The following is a 13,067-nucleotide window of genomic DNA, read 5'->3' on the forward strand; positions in this document are numbered from 1 at the left end:
AAATATTGATGTACATCCTTTTGTCACGCCGCTGTTAAAAGGTCTGCCCCGCACCGTATCCAGTCAGGGAGCTAGTTTGACCATACTTCACCACGCTGGTCAGTGCGCAGGGGGTCGATGGGGGCGGTGCCGATGCTAGCCTTGGCCAGGAATCAAAACTTGGGTCATCAGATTCATAGTTTAGCAGTGTGATAATAAATACATATATAGCAGCTCACAAATGTGTGTAACGCGCGTGACCTCACTGCACATGCCACCCCACTCGTCATTAATAATAAAATAGTCATGAGCGGAAAGATATTTTTTTTCGCAAAGTCGCTTCAAATATGACGACGTTTCTTTACAGAAAATGACGTTCAAAAATAAATCTACGCAGCAAAGTGCTACATCCGTACGTGACGTCACTGAAAAAGAGCCCCCCCCCCCGTAGATACTATCGTAAGCAGGACATTTTTTTACGCAAATTCGCTTTAAATTTGACGTTTCTTTATTGCAAGATACTCAAATAAATAACTCTACGCAGACGTTTCTTTACGTAAATATTACAGCTTCCGTCCTAGGACGGGCAAAAGGCTAGTAAGTAAATAAACTCCGCAGTTATGATACATAGCATACATAAGATGTAAAGCTATTATATACGAGAGCAACACTTTAACAAGCGCAACAGCAATGTTTGATATTGTATACACACACAGCACGATGACAACGACCGCTGTTCATCACCAAGTGGCGGCCACATCACCCCAGCGCTTGTGCCTTGAGACCACGTGAGGTGTGGAATGCTCGCTGGCAAGAGGCCACGGGACACACCCAGGTGCCATGGGTTGACTGACCGGGATGATCGTCATCCCTACTGTTTTAATGAAATGTACCCTACTAGTAATGGAATAACTCCCCGAAGGTTGCCATAACGTAAGGGACCGTGGCCAATTACAGGCAACGTCAGTTTACCGTGGACAATTCGACCCAAGCCGAAACATCACATATAAAAAAGAATGTTTTAATATTGATGATTTTTTTTCATTTGTTATGATAGACTATAGTATTGTCATCAGTATGACATAAGTATACCAAGTTTGCAGTCGATACCACATCGGGAAGTGGGTTAAAATTGAGTTACAAGATTTGAGGATACAACAACGACAACAACAACAGACAGAGTGAGTTAAATAAAAACGTGTAATAAAGACAAAGATCCCCCCTATAGCCTCGACAGACGTTTGGAGCAAGTGTTGTTAGTGAGCACCTATGAAGGCCGGCACGCACACAATGGGGAGGTGTGGCGATGTTTTCGCACCGCACCGGGTACTCATTTGAGGCTGAGTCAACCTAGGGGAGGCTGAGTCAGTACAAAATTTTCGCCACTGTTCTTGGTCATCAGCGGGAGTCGAACTCGGGCCGCCGGGTTTGCCGTGCGGTGCGCTAACCGCGACACTACAACTAAGCCACATACCACACGAACATACACACACGCATGAACACACACCACACGAACACATTCACATGCACGAACACACACACACGAACACACATACCAACACACACGCACGAACACACACACCAACACACACACACCAACACACAGGCACGAACACACACACACCACACGAACACACACACAGCAACACACGCACGAACACACACCAACACACACACCCCAACACACAGGCACGAACACACACACCAACACACACGCACGAACACACAAACACACCAACACACACACCAACACACACACACCAACACACAGGCACGAACACACACACCAACACACACGCACGAACACACCAACACACACACACCAACACACACACACCAACACACAGGCACGAACACACACCAACACACACACACCAACACACAGGCACGAACACACACACCAACACACACGCACGAACACACCAACACACACACACCAACACACACACACCAACACACAGGCACGAACACACAAACACACCAACACACACGCACGAACACACACACACATACACACGCACGCATATAAACCATTATCAGCGGAGTGGTATTCAGGCGTGGGGAAGATTCAAATTAATTACTGTTCGCGGCCTCGTGTAGCGAAATAAACATCGCGGGAGAGGGCGAATTTATTAAGTAGCAGCGACATTAGTAGCACGACGACGAGGAGGAGGAGAATGAGGAGGAGGAGGGGGGTAGTCTCGTGGGAGGAGGTGGGTGGGTGGTGGCTGAGAGGGATTACTCCCCAGGGTCAAACCCTCCCGCGCAGCACATCAGTGTGATGTCTCATTAAAGCCTCATCATTCTGATTGGTTTTCTACCCAATGTGATTTTTTTTTTGTTAAATTTCCTTTTTTTTTCAGGAGCAAAACGCGTTCCCCCTCCGCCGCCACCGTTCTGGAACGTGACGGGCAGTCGTACAAGGTGGAGGGTTCAGCGTGGAAGGGAAGGCCCCCCCCCCCCCCGTTCAGGGACAGAGGCGCGAGAAACTGGGGACTTGGGCCCGGCATCATTATGTTGTTGTTTCTTAATATGCAGCGGCGACAGCGGCAGCAGCAGCAGTGGTGACAGCACGGCCACGAAAACCCGCATTGCCGTCTCGTTCCTGTTAATTGACGCATCACGCCTTGGCTCGCCGCGACCGTTAACCCGCCAGGCTCCGAGGCGCGCCGAAATCAGAATAAAAAAACCTCTTCTACGTGACTTTACCAACAGAACTAGAGAGTAGAGAATAAAAACGTCTTCTACGTGACTTTACCCAAAGAAGCAGAGCGTAGAGAATAAAAACGTCTTCTACGTGACTTTACCCAAAGAAGCAGAGCGTAGAGAATAAAAACGTCTTCTACGTGACTTTACCCAAAGAAGCAGAGCGTAGAGAATAAAAACGTCTTCTACGTGACTTTACCCAAAGAAGCAGAGCGTAGAGAATAAAAACCTCGTCTACGTGACTTTACCAACAGAACCAGAGGGTAAAGAATAAAAACCTCGTCTACGTGACTTTACCAACATAACCAGAGGGTAGAGAATAAAAACCTCTTCTACGTGACTTTACCAACAGAACCAGAGGGTAAAGAATAAAAATCTCTTCTACGTGACTTTACCCAAAGAAGCAGAGAGTATATAGAATAAAAACCTCTTTGCCGCACCCTCGGCCCGGACGCTCGGTCACGAATTGGCCCAAGCGGGTTCCCAGCTCCCTCCTGAAATTAAATAAACAGGAATACGAATGAGCCTTTGGATTCAGGCCAGGCTTTTCCCCACCCCCGCCCGATCCCTCCGGATTAACCCCGTGCCCATTTGCAACCGCGACTCGAAAGGGAAAGCAACCGATCCGTGAAGCCGGATCCCGTCCACAGCCCCCACCCCCTTCCACCAAACCTCAGAATCATCGACAAGTCTTTCGGCGGGTTCTCGCCAACAAAACCAATTTTCGATTTAAAGCTTTCGTGACTGCAGGGATTCATCTTCTTGGTTCTTTCGGTAAAGTCACGTAGAAGGGAGATAATTAAATAATAAAAATAAAACATAATAAATTACAATTCTCACGACGTTTCGGCCACAACGCAAGCAGCCGTCCTCAGGTGAAGAACAGGTCTATCATTGGGACGCTGTCTTTCCGACAGACCTGTTCTTCACCTGAGGACGGCTGCTTGCGTTGTAGCCGAAACGTCGTGAGAATTGTATTTTATAATGTTTAATTTGTATTATTTTATTATCTCCCTTCTACGTGACTTTACCGAAAGAACCAAGAAAACAAAATCAATCTTCGGTTATCGCATCGTATGATCAGCGGCGGCCTGGCGCGTTTTCACTTTAATATTTTTTTCACCCACCTACCCGATTTCTTAAAGAAGCAAGTCGGCATTGGGACGCTTCACGCATCCCGAGTCGGGGGGGGGGAGGATGGCGTGGAGGGCTGGCGGTGGGACGAGGGCCACAGGGAGAGAGGGCAAAGCGTCGCGTGCCGTCACGGCCCTGGCCGGGAGTGGTGGGGCGTGACCGGCGTCGCTTGCGCGGGGAGCGCAGTGCTCATTATCACCGCCGGTGATCCGTCTCACGCTACCCCCCCCCACTCCTCCTCCTTCTCTACCGCCTCGCGCTCCTCTCGTTTGTCGTCGTCGTCGTTGTTATTTGCGATTACTGTTATCCCTCGTCGTAATGGAGTGATGGTTAGCAGCGCAATCCAGGGGTCGGCCGGTTCGATTCAGTCGCCCGGTGTGAACGGTCGAGGCGATTTCGATTTAAAGCTTTCGTGACTGCAGGGATTCATCTTCTTGGTTCTTTCGGTAAAGTCATCACGTACAAGGGAAATAATAAAATAATCAAAATAAGACATAATAAAATTTCTATTTAAAGCTTTCGTGACTGCAGGGATTCATCTTCTTGGTTCTTTCGGTAAAGTCACGTAAAAGGGAAATAATAAAATAATAAAAAATAAAACATAATAAAACAATTCTCACGACGTTTTCGGAAACAACGCAAGCAGCCATTCAGACGCTGTCTTCCCGACAGACCTGTTCTTCACCTGAGGACGGCTGCTTACGTTGTGGCCGAAACGTGGTGAGAATTGTATTTTATAATGTTTTATTTTTATTATTTTATTATTTCCCTTCTACGTGACTTTACCGAAAGAACCAAGAAGATGGTCGAGGCGATGGCGCGGGTTTCTTAAAATCGCCGCTACGCACCGCCTGTCCACCGTGCAGGACGAACGGGTTGGGCCCACGGTGAGTTTGCACGGCAGGTCACCTGTGGTGGGCTAGACTCGTGAGAACTCTCCCACTCATTCCAAGACGCCTTGGCCAGCGTGCAAATCTCGGTTACACCGTGTGAACATTTGATGGCGAGGGAGCTCCGTTGCGACATTTGACCGTGGGCCAAAAATCAAAATAAGACATTGCGGATGAAGATTTCACCCCACATCATAGGACGAGCTGGTACTGGTCTGTTCCTTCATACGCATGGATTGTTGTTGTTGTTTGTTTGTTATCGGGCATCGTCCACGTTCCTGCTACGAGGGGCTGGTGGGTGGGCCAGGTCTCTTCACAGTTGACTTGTGACGAAGCGACTTTATCCCGAGCGGAGTATCACGTCGACCGGATGGATTTCATCCGCTCGTGAATGGGCATTGGCCAACGGTGCCAATGCGGGCGGCAGTAGGCAAACAGGAGGAGTTACTCGGAGAGAAAGGAAGTAACATTTGTAAAAAAAAAAATCTTGACACTCGCCGAGGAGGATTTCTACCCGAGTGAACAAAGGAGGGTATTATTATTATATATGACAGCGTTTCATATCAGCGAAAGACATGGCCTTGAGCAAATTACCAAACACGCCCCTGCATCATTTCATTGCTGTTTGTCTGTGTGTGTGTGCGCGCGCACGCCGCTGCTGCTGCTGCAAGTCGAGGGGGGGAGGGTGGTGGTGGGGTCGGTTATTTTTCACATATATAAATATATAAATAACACCCTCTCTTAATTCTCGCGCGGAATTAATTCGACTCGCCGAGGAAGGGAGAGTTTTGCACGGCAGCGGCAGGAGGCGGATGGATGGAGGGGGAGGGGTGTTTACCGAGCGGGCGGACGAGGACTTTGCAACTTGGCGGCGGAGTTAATCGCTCGGCGCGTGGCTCGCTCACGTTCGGCGGTCTGTTTGTTGCTCGCGTTTTACGCGTCAGGGTTTTTTTTTTACACGTTGTGTATATATATGGGTGTATACGGGGTGGGGGGGTGCTTCAAAAAAATGTGAACGCTTCTGAGAATTCGCAACAAGAAGTGTCGTGCCTCCAAGCTCTGGAGACCACCTGGGGAAGATTCCAGGCCACGTGTTGACAATGATGGCGAATAAGTGGAGACCCTTTGACTTTTTGAAGCTATTGACATTACATTTCTCTTCTTGGTTCTTTCGGTAAAGTCACTTAGAATGGAAATAATAAAATAATAAAAACATTATAAAATAATTCTCACGACGTTTCGGCCACAACGCAAGCAGCCGTCCTCAGGTGGAGAGCAGGTCTGTCGAGTAGACTCTGTCTATTATTATTTTATTATTTCCATTCTACGTGACTTTACCGAAAGAACCAAGAAGAAGAATCCCTGCAGTCACGAAAGCTTTAAATCGAGACATTACATTTGTTATCATGTTACAGTGTATTATTATCCGTTACTTTTTAAATCCTTTATATTAAGTTCACTTGCTTGCGCGCTTACGACCGTGCAAATTTTTCGGTCGTTTTTTAGCCCACTTCCCGTAATCCAATCGAGCTGACATTTTGCACACAGACTCGTTGTGCGTGACAATTTATTTTCGTGAAATTTTTTCCAAAATTTTACACTTTTTAGAAAAAAAATAATTATATTAAATTACCAATTGCTTAATGGTGGCAGGCAATTATCTGACCCATAGGTGGCAGCCATCTCAAGCCAGACGACGAGAGGACTCTAGCCGCCACGCATATAAAGGATTTATCGTGAAAAACTTTGTTTTTACGGGTTAATTTTTTTCCATTAAAAACGAAAGTCCCACGTGAGTGTTGAAATTTTTTTGAAGCGCCCTGTATAAGAGAAAGGAAAACATCCTTTGAATATTCCGTTTGGAGTCGGCGTTAAGTGCTCGCCGCGCCTCGTAAATATGATGTATGTCGGCTTCTGCTTGGGCGCTGAGCGTGTGTGTTTTGTTTCAGCAGCAACCTCGCGACGGTGAAAATCTCACGTTTGTCATCGTTCCTCATTCAGCGATCGCCCGGTGAGAGAGGGGGAGGTGGCGACTCGGAGCAGCGCTCGCGCGCGGAGAAATCGTCGAGTGAGCGTGCGTCGGTGGAGCGGTGGCGCTGCGGTCGGCGGCCCGAGTTCGAATCCTGCTCACGGCCACCAAAGGTGGCAAATGCTTTAACCGGTTCTGGGCCTCTCCGAAGTTAACTCAGCCTTAATTGAGCACCTGGTGCGATGTGTGAACATCGCCACTGGGGAGACAAAGGTGGCCGAGCGTGATGCTGGGCCATCACCCCCTTTGTATCTTCATTGATGCTCGCTGACGGCACCTTGCCCCAACAGTATGCTGGAGGCTACACGGGGGTACTTTTTATTTGTCTCTATGTGAGACAGTTCGAGTCCGCGCAGCAAAAAAGAGGAGGCCGGTAAGTGGCAGTAGAGCAAGTAGGTTGCTGCCAGGTGTGATTTTGGGTATATTTGTCATCAAATAATCATCAGCCAGCCAACATCGATGGCTGGCGGCAATGCTGATGATCATGTCAGTGCTGCTGCCGGTGATAACGATGATGGCGATGCCAATGATAGTTCTGCTGCTGCGGCAGCTAACATGGTGACACAGATGCTGATAATGTCAGTGCCGCTGCTGCTGCTACTGCTGCTGATTGCGATATGCCGCGCACCGTAAACGGATCGACACGCAAGGTCCCTTCACGCTCCTCGTGGAGCTGCAAGCCAAGAGAGGACATGTGTCGGCATAGAACCGGGCATGTGACCCCTGACCTTCAAACCCTGACCTCGATCGCCATTGACCGTGTGACCTCTGACCAGCGGCGTAGCGTGCTTGGCTTGGACGCTGTCGCAAGGAAGGAAGTGGGGCCCTCTCTCCCCTCCCTCTTCGTAGCGCGGCAACTAACCGCGTCGATGCTCGCCTGTGGGGACACCCTTGGGGTGTTTTGTTTCCCGACCGCATCCGCTTGACCGTTGGGTCGTTGACAACCCACACCCCTCCACTCCCGCCTCTCCCTCGTCAAACCTCCACCACCCCCACCCCACCCCCCACCCCCACACACCTCACCACACCCCACCACCCCAACCTCCACCACCCCCACCACCCCCCCACCTCCACCCCCCTCACCCCCACCTCCACCAGCCATACCCCCCCCACCTCCACCCCACCCACCTCCCCCCACCACCCCCACCTCCATCACCCATACCCCCCCACCTCCACCCCACCCACCTCCCCCCACCACCCCCTCCACCTCCCCACCCTCCACCACCCCCCAACCCTCACCCCCCCCCACCTCCACCCCTCTCACCCCCACCCCTCTCACCTCCACCACCCATACCCCCCCACCTCCACCCCACCCACCTCCCCCCCACCACCCATACCCCCCTCCACCACCCCCACCCTCCAGGTCTCCTCTCAACGACCGCTCCTCGGCCACGGAGCCGCCGGGGGCTGGGTGGGTTGAGGGGGGCAGGGGGGTTCTTTAGCCGGCAGCGACTTCGATTTCACTGCTGCGAGTGGCGCTGGGGGGCTCGCCTCGAGCCTCGGAGTCCAAAGCCGCGGGGTGGGTAACCTGTTCCTTGCCGAAGGGGAGGTGGGGGCGGTGGTGGTGGTGGTGGTGGAGGGGGGGAAGGGGGAGGGGTCCCGCACTTTGTCTCTGACCTTGTCGGCTGACCCCGAGGCGATGATCGACCCGTCCGAGCTGAGGTCGACGGCGAAGACGGCGCGTGAGTGTCCGAGCAGCGAGTGGCGCAGGCAGCAGTGGCGGCCGCTCCACACCTTCACCTGCAAGCGGTCACACGCGGGGGTCACAAGCAAAGACAAAGATCCCCCGGGTAACCTTAACAAGTGCACGACCTCCTGTATATCAGGCGAGGGAGTTAACATCTCACCACCGTGGCGCCCTATGAAGGCTTGAACGGGGCACGAGGGTGAGGTGTGGAAAGCACCTCGCCCCGGCCGCCTTTGTCTCCCCGGTGGTGAAGTTGAAGCACCGCATCAGGGTACTCATGTTGAACTTCTTTCGCACCATACGTAGCCAACCATGCCCATCGGAGGTACAGGGGAAAAACAACAAACTAAACACAAAAAGTAGTTTTAAAGAAATGAGTTTTCAATCTCGATTATTGAAGAGTGCATAGCTCCAATGGCTGCCTAATATCGGAAGAGCGTTCCAGACGGCCGCAGAAGCGCATCTGAAAGAGCGCGATGCGGTGACCGTCTTTGTTCGGTGGTGAGCCAAAAGCCACTGCAAGGATGTGACTTTTACCGTGAGCAGGAATCGAACCCAGCTCGCAGGGATCGTAGCGCAGAGCGCTAACCACTGCGCCACCGCTCTACCCACGCACACGTGCGAGCGAGTACGCTCGCACACACGCAAAGTTACATAACAAGGATCGATAACGCACTCACACACACATCCACGTGCTCCATCTGCGCGCACGCACGGACACACACGCACGCGCGCGCTCGCTCTTCTCTCCCTCATCACCACCCACCCACATCTGTTCTCTCCCCCTCCCTTCCGCCACCACCACCACGCCTCCCACCATTACCCTCATCCACCACCTCCATCTCACATCCACCACCACCCCCCTCCCTATCTCCCCGCAAGGCACGGACACCGGCAGCTTCGTTCAATATCCCATTTAAGTCCCGGTAGAAATTAAAGCCCTATCAGACGTAATTTAAACCTTCACTTAACAAGGCCGGCTTTCCGTCAGCCCCCTCGTAAAACATTTTTTTTTATCACCGCCGGAACGAAAAAAATCGCCTCTCTCGGCCCCAAGCTGCGCGCCGCGGCGCTCTCCATCGCCGCGACGTTCGGCTCCGGCGGTCACGGGAGCCGACGTCTGAGCGACGTCCGACCGACCGACCGACCGACCATCCGACGGTTCTCTCCAGAGTGCTGGGAGCATCTTGGGCGAAGTGAATTTAAAAATTTTCGTGCTGGGAGCTTCCTCTGGTACCCTTGCCGGTGCGATTGCATTCGCCCTGTCCCGGCCGTCTGGTGGGCACCGCTATGAAGTCGCCGTGGATTTACTCTGCAGCTTCACTTCCTGATGAAGAAGCTCCCGGCACGTGCGGGCAGGCGGGCGGGCGGGGGGAGGGGCGAAACGTCGGACATCGCACGGAACGACTCAGAAAGAGGGGCCGAAGGGCGACGACCGCCGTCGGACGGTGACGTCTTGAGCCGTCCACGCTCACTCTAGCCTATCACGCCGCTCCGCACCACTCCAGATCCTCACCCCACACCCGCAGCAGCAGCGGCGGCAGCATCGGCAGCAGCAACGGCGGCAGTGCCCCCCCCCCCCTCCCCCCACCCACCTCCTTCTTCCCACCGACCGCCAACCCCTGGCGCTGAGAGCGAAGGGAAGCGGTCGATGCGAGGAAATCGATGGGGGTGGAGGCAGACGTCGAAACTCGATCCAGCATCAGGCACCAAGAGGGGAAAGGATAACCAATAAAGCCGGGGGGCGGGGGGTGGGGGGTGGGGGGGTGGGGTGGCGGGGGAGGGATGCGAGGGGGGGGGCAGGGGGTCAGGCTAGACGGCGCTTAGTCCACCACGGCTTTCAATCCTGCCTTATCGGTCTTGCCGCAGGGCTCCCGGCATCCTCCCCCCCCCCCCCCTGACTCCTCCGGCACAATTCCAGAGACCTCCCCCCCGAAATAGCAGCAGACACGGAGATCTCCTTTCACTGCTGTCCACTACCCCCCCCCCCACCCCCCAACTGCTGTTAGATGAGTCCAAATCACCCATCGAGTTAAAGCGACGGAGCGGTCAATAGGCGGTGCGATTGCCGCGGCGGCCTCGTGTTGGCCGTCATTCCCGGCGAGGGTTCGAACACTTCTCCGGCGAAAGTTGAGAGCGATAATAATGAACTCTGTCTGTAATGGAGAGGGGATGGGATCGGTGGTGGGGGTGGTGGTGGTGGTGGTGGGAGTGGGGGGAGGGGGCAGGAGACAGTGGGCAGAACTGCTCGGAAAATACAAAACCGGCGCTGAAAATATTTCAGCTGGCCAAGACGGCGATGGGGATGAAACACCGCGGCCTGACGCCATCCGCCGCGCGGCTTGTGAACGTCGCCGTCGATTGATTCGACCGCGTCCGTTGCCCGTGCAGCGCTTTTTATTCATTCATTTCGGTCGTCTCGAACGACGCGACCAGGAGGCCGCGGTGTTCGCCACGCGAGTGAGACGATGAAAGCGACGGAGCAACTTTGTCTGGCCAAAGACTTGGCACTATTTGACTGTGGTCAGTGAAGGTGCTGTCCGATTGGGGGGGGGGGGTACTAAGCAGAAATAACCTTTCCCCCCCGACCGCCCCCTCCTTTCAAGTTCCAAAATACCAGCGAGATGACGAAACCGACGTAAAGACTCGCGGTGCGGACGTGGGATGTGCGTGCGGCAGGGTGAGATCGGAACTTTGCACCGCGGGAGCCTGCGGCGGTGGCTTGGGATCGGCCTGCATCCGGCAGCCGATGATGCCGACGGTGATGGTGAGAGACGGGAAATGTGGACGGAGATGCAACGAGACGACAGAAGAGAGAGAGAGAGACGCACGACAAGACGGGAGATGACAGAAAGTCGGTGGCTTTCCGTGTTACTTTTCTCATTACCGTTTTTATTTTACCGTTTTGATTTGAGCTCATCAATCTACGCACCCCGATTACATTTTTTTTGCGGGGGGGGGGGGGGGGGGAGTTGAGCGGAGGGGAGGCTGCGAGTCTATGTAAGTTGAACTTCTTTCGCACCGTACGAAGCCAACGGTGCTAATTGGTGGTGCGAAACCGGGGGTGGGGTCCTCTTGAGCTGCTTGGGTCCCTGAGCTTCTAACCTTGTGGTTCGCTTAGCGCCTGCCTGGCACCGCCACCGATCGTCGGTTATCGCCGCGGACGCTTTCCGGCCGAGGTGCCGCCGTGCCGCTCGTCCTAGCGCCTAACGACGCGCAAAATCATTTTTTTAAAAACCTCGCCCGGACAGACGAGGCGGCAAGGCGCGGCCGTTAAGAGGCTGACGTCCCGCGTCACCACACCCATACGCCAACGTCAATGTTCTCACTGCCACCCATATAATGCACAGTTACTTCCTCTCTCTCTCTCTCTTTAATTTTTCCCACGCTATTGGAATCGATGCAGACGGCGGTGGAGGGAGGAGGGTGCCTCCTCCCTCCTCCCTCCACCTCCTTCCCCCCTCTTCCCTCCCCCCTCCCTCCTTTTCCTTCCTCCTCCATCCTGCTCATCCTCCCTCATCCTCCCTCCTTCCTCCTCCTTCCTCCCTCTTTCTCTGCCTCCTCTTCCTCATCACTACCCCCTCTTCCTCTCTCCTTCCTCCCCCTTCTCCCCTCTTCCTCCCCCTGCTCTTCCTCCTCCCTCCCCCCTCTTCCCTCCTCCTCCTCCTCCTCCCAATAGTTACACGAGTCTAACTGAGTGTGTCACGCCACTCAAATAAGCGCGGGCCAGTAATCGCCGCTGTTCGGTGGCCGTCAGCCAACTGTGTACAATCACAATTAAAAGATAAAGTTGCAGCCCTGGAATTGCCTGGTAGAAGGGCTGTAAATGTACAAAATAGAATCGTGCGATAGAGCTGAGGGGTCATAGCGTGGATCCGGCACCGTCAGCCCGTGATTGCGACAACAGCTTCCCGCGTGTCGACAGGCGACGGCATCGCTCTGGGGTTGTTTGAACTCAGAAGTAGTTGTAATAATAATAATAGGGGTTTTCCCCCTTTTTTGCTGGCAACAAAACTGAAACCTTTTTACAAGGATTCATGTCTGCATTAACCACAATACCTGATGTAGATGCTCACCCCGAGCCCTCGTTACTTTGATAGTGCATTGTCTTTGAGCTGTACGCCTTTTGGCGTCCTCTGGTCGAGCACCAATTGGGTCGAGGCTCAAAAGAAAGCCGTCCCTTGGTGTGGACCAATCAGTTTCAAGGACAATGCATATATTATCATCGCGTGTTTTTTGTTTGCATTTGACTGCAGGTATTGTGGTTAATGCAGTGACATGAATCCTCGTAAAAAGGTTTCAGTTTTGTTGCCAGCAAAAAAGGGGGAAACCCTATTATTATATTTTGGGACTGGCAATGATGTCAGAAGTAGTTGTGTGATATCTCGTTCCACGGACCACTGCCCAACTAAACGCTGGGTGCTGCACGACCTTACAAGCGTTCCATACGGACGCGCTTATCCCCGGTGATGCCTCGCGCACGACTGGAATAAAATCTTTAAAAGGAGCAGAATCTCTTACGAAAAAATATTGATAGACTATTCGCAAACCATTTCAAAACGCAACCACAGTTCACTGTCTCAAGACACTGAAAAAAAACTATGAGGGGCCAACGCCACATTATTGCGGGCAGCTTCTCTTC

At 52.9% G+C, this 13,067-nt stretch overlaps 1 protein-coding gene across 1 annotated transcript in view; it reads right to left on the minus strand.

The window, feature by feature from the left end:
* The window catches only part of LOC144720357 (uncharacterized), a 71,268-nt gene that overhangs the window by 12,147 nt on the left and 46,054 nt on the right, over positions 1–13,067 (minus strand). Inside the window, exon 13 of the mRNA XM_078597068.1 lies at positions 8,356–8,478. Coding sequence (XP_078453194.1) covers positions 8,356–8,478 — 123 coding nt within the window. The remainder of the gene's footprint in view (positions 1–8,355; positions 8,479–13,067) is intronic.

This window comes from Lampetra planeri, chromosome 8, assembly GCF_965212315.1.
Source record: "Lampetra planeri chromosome 8, kcLamPlan1.2.h2, whole genome shotgun sequence".
NCBI lineage: Eukaryota > Metazoa > Chordata > Hyperoartia > Petromyzontiformes > Petromyzontidae > Lampetra > Lampetra planeri.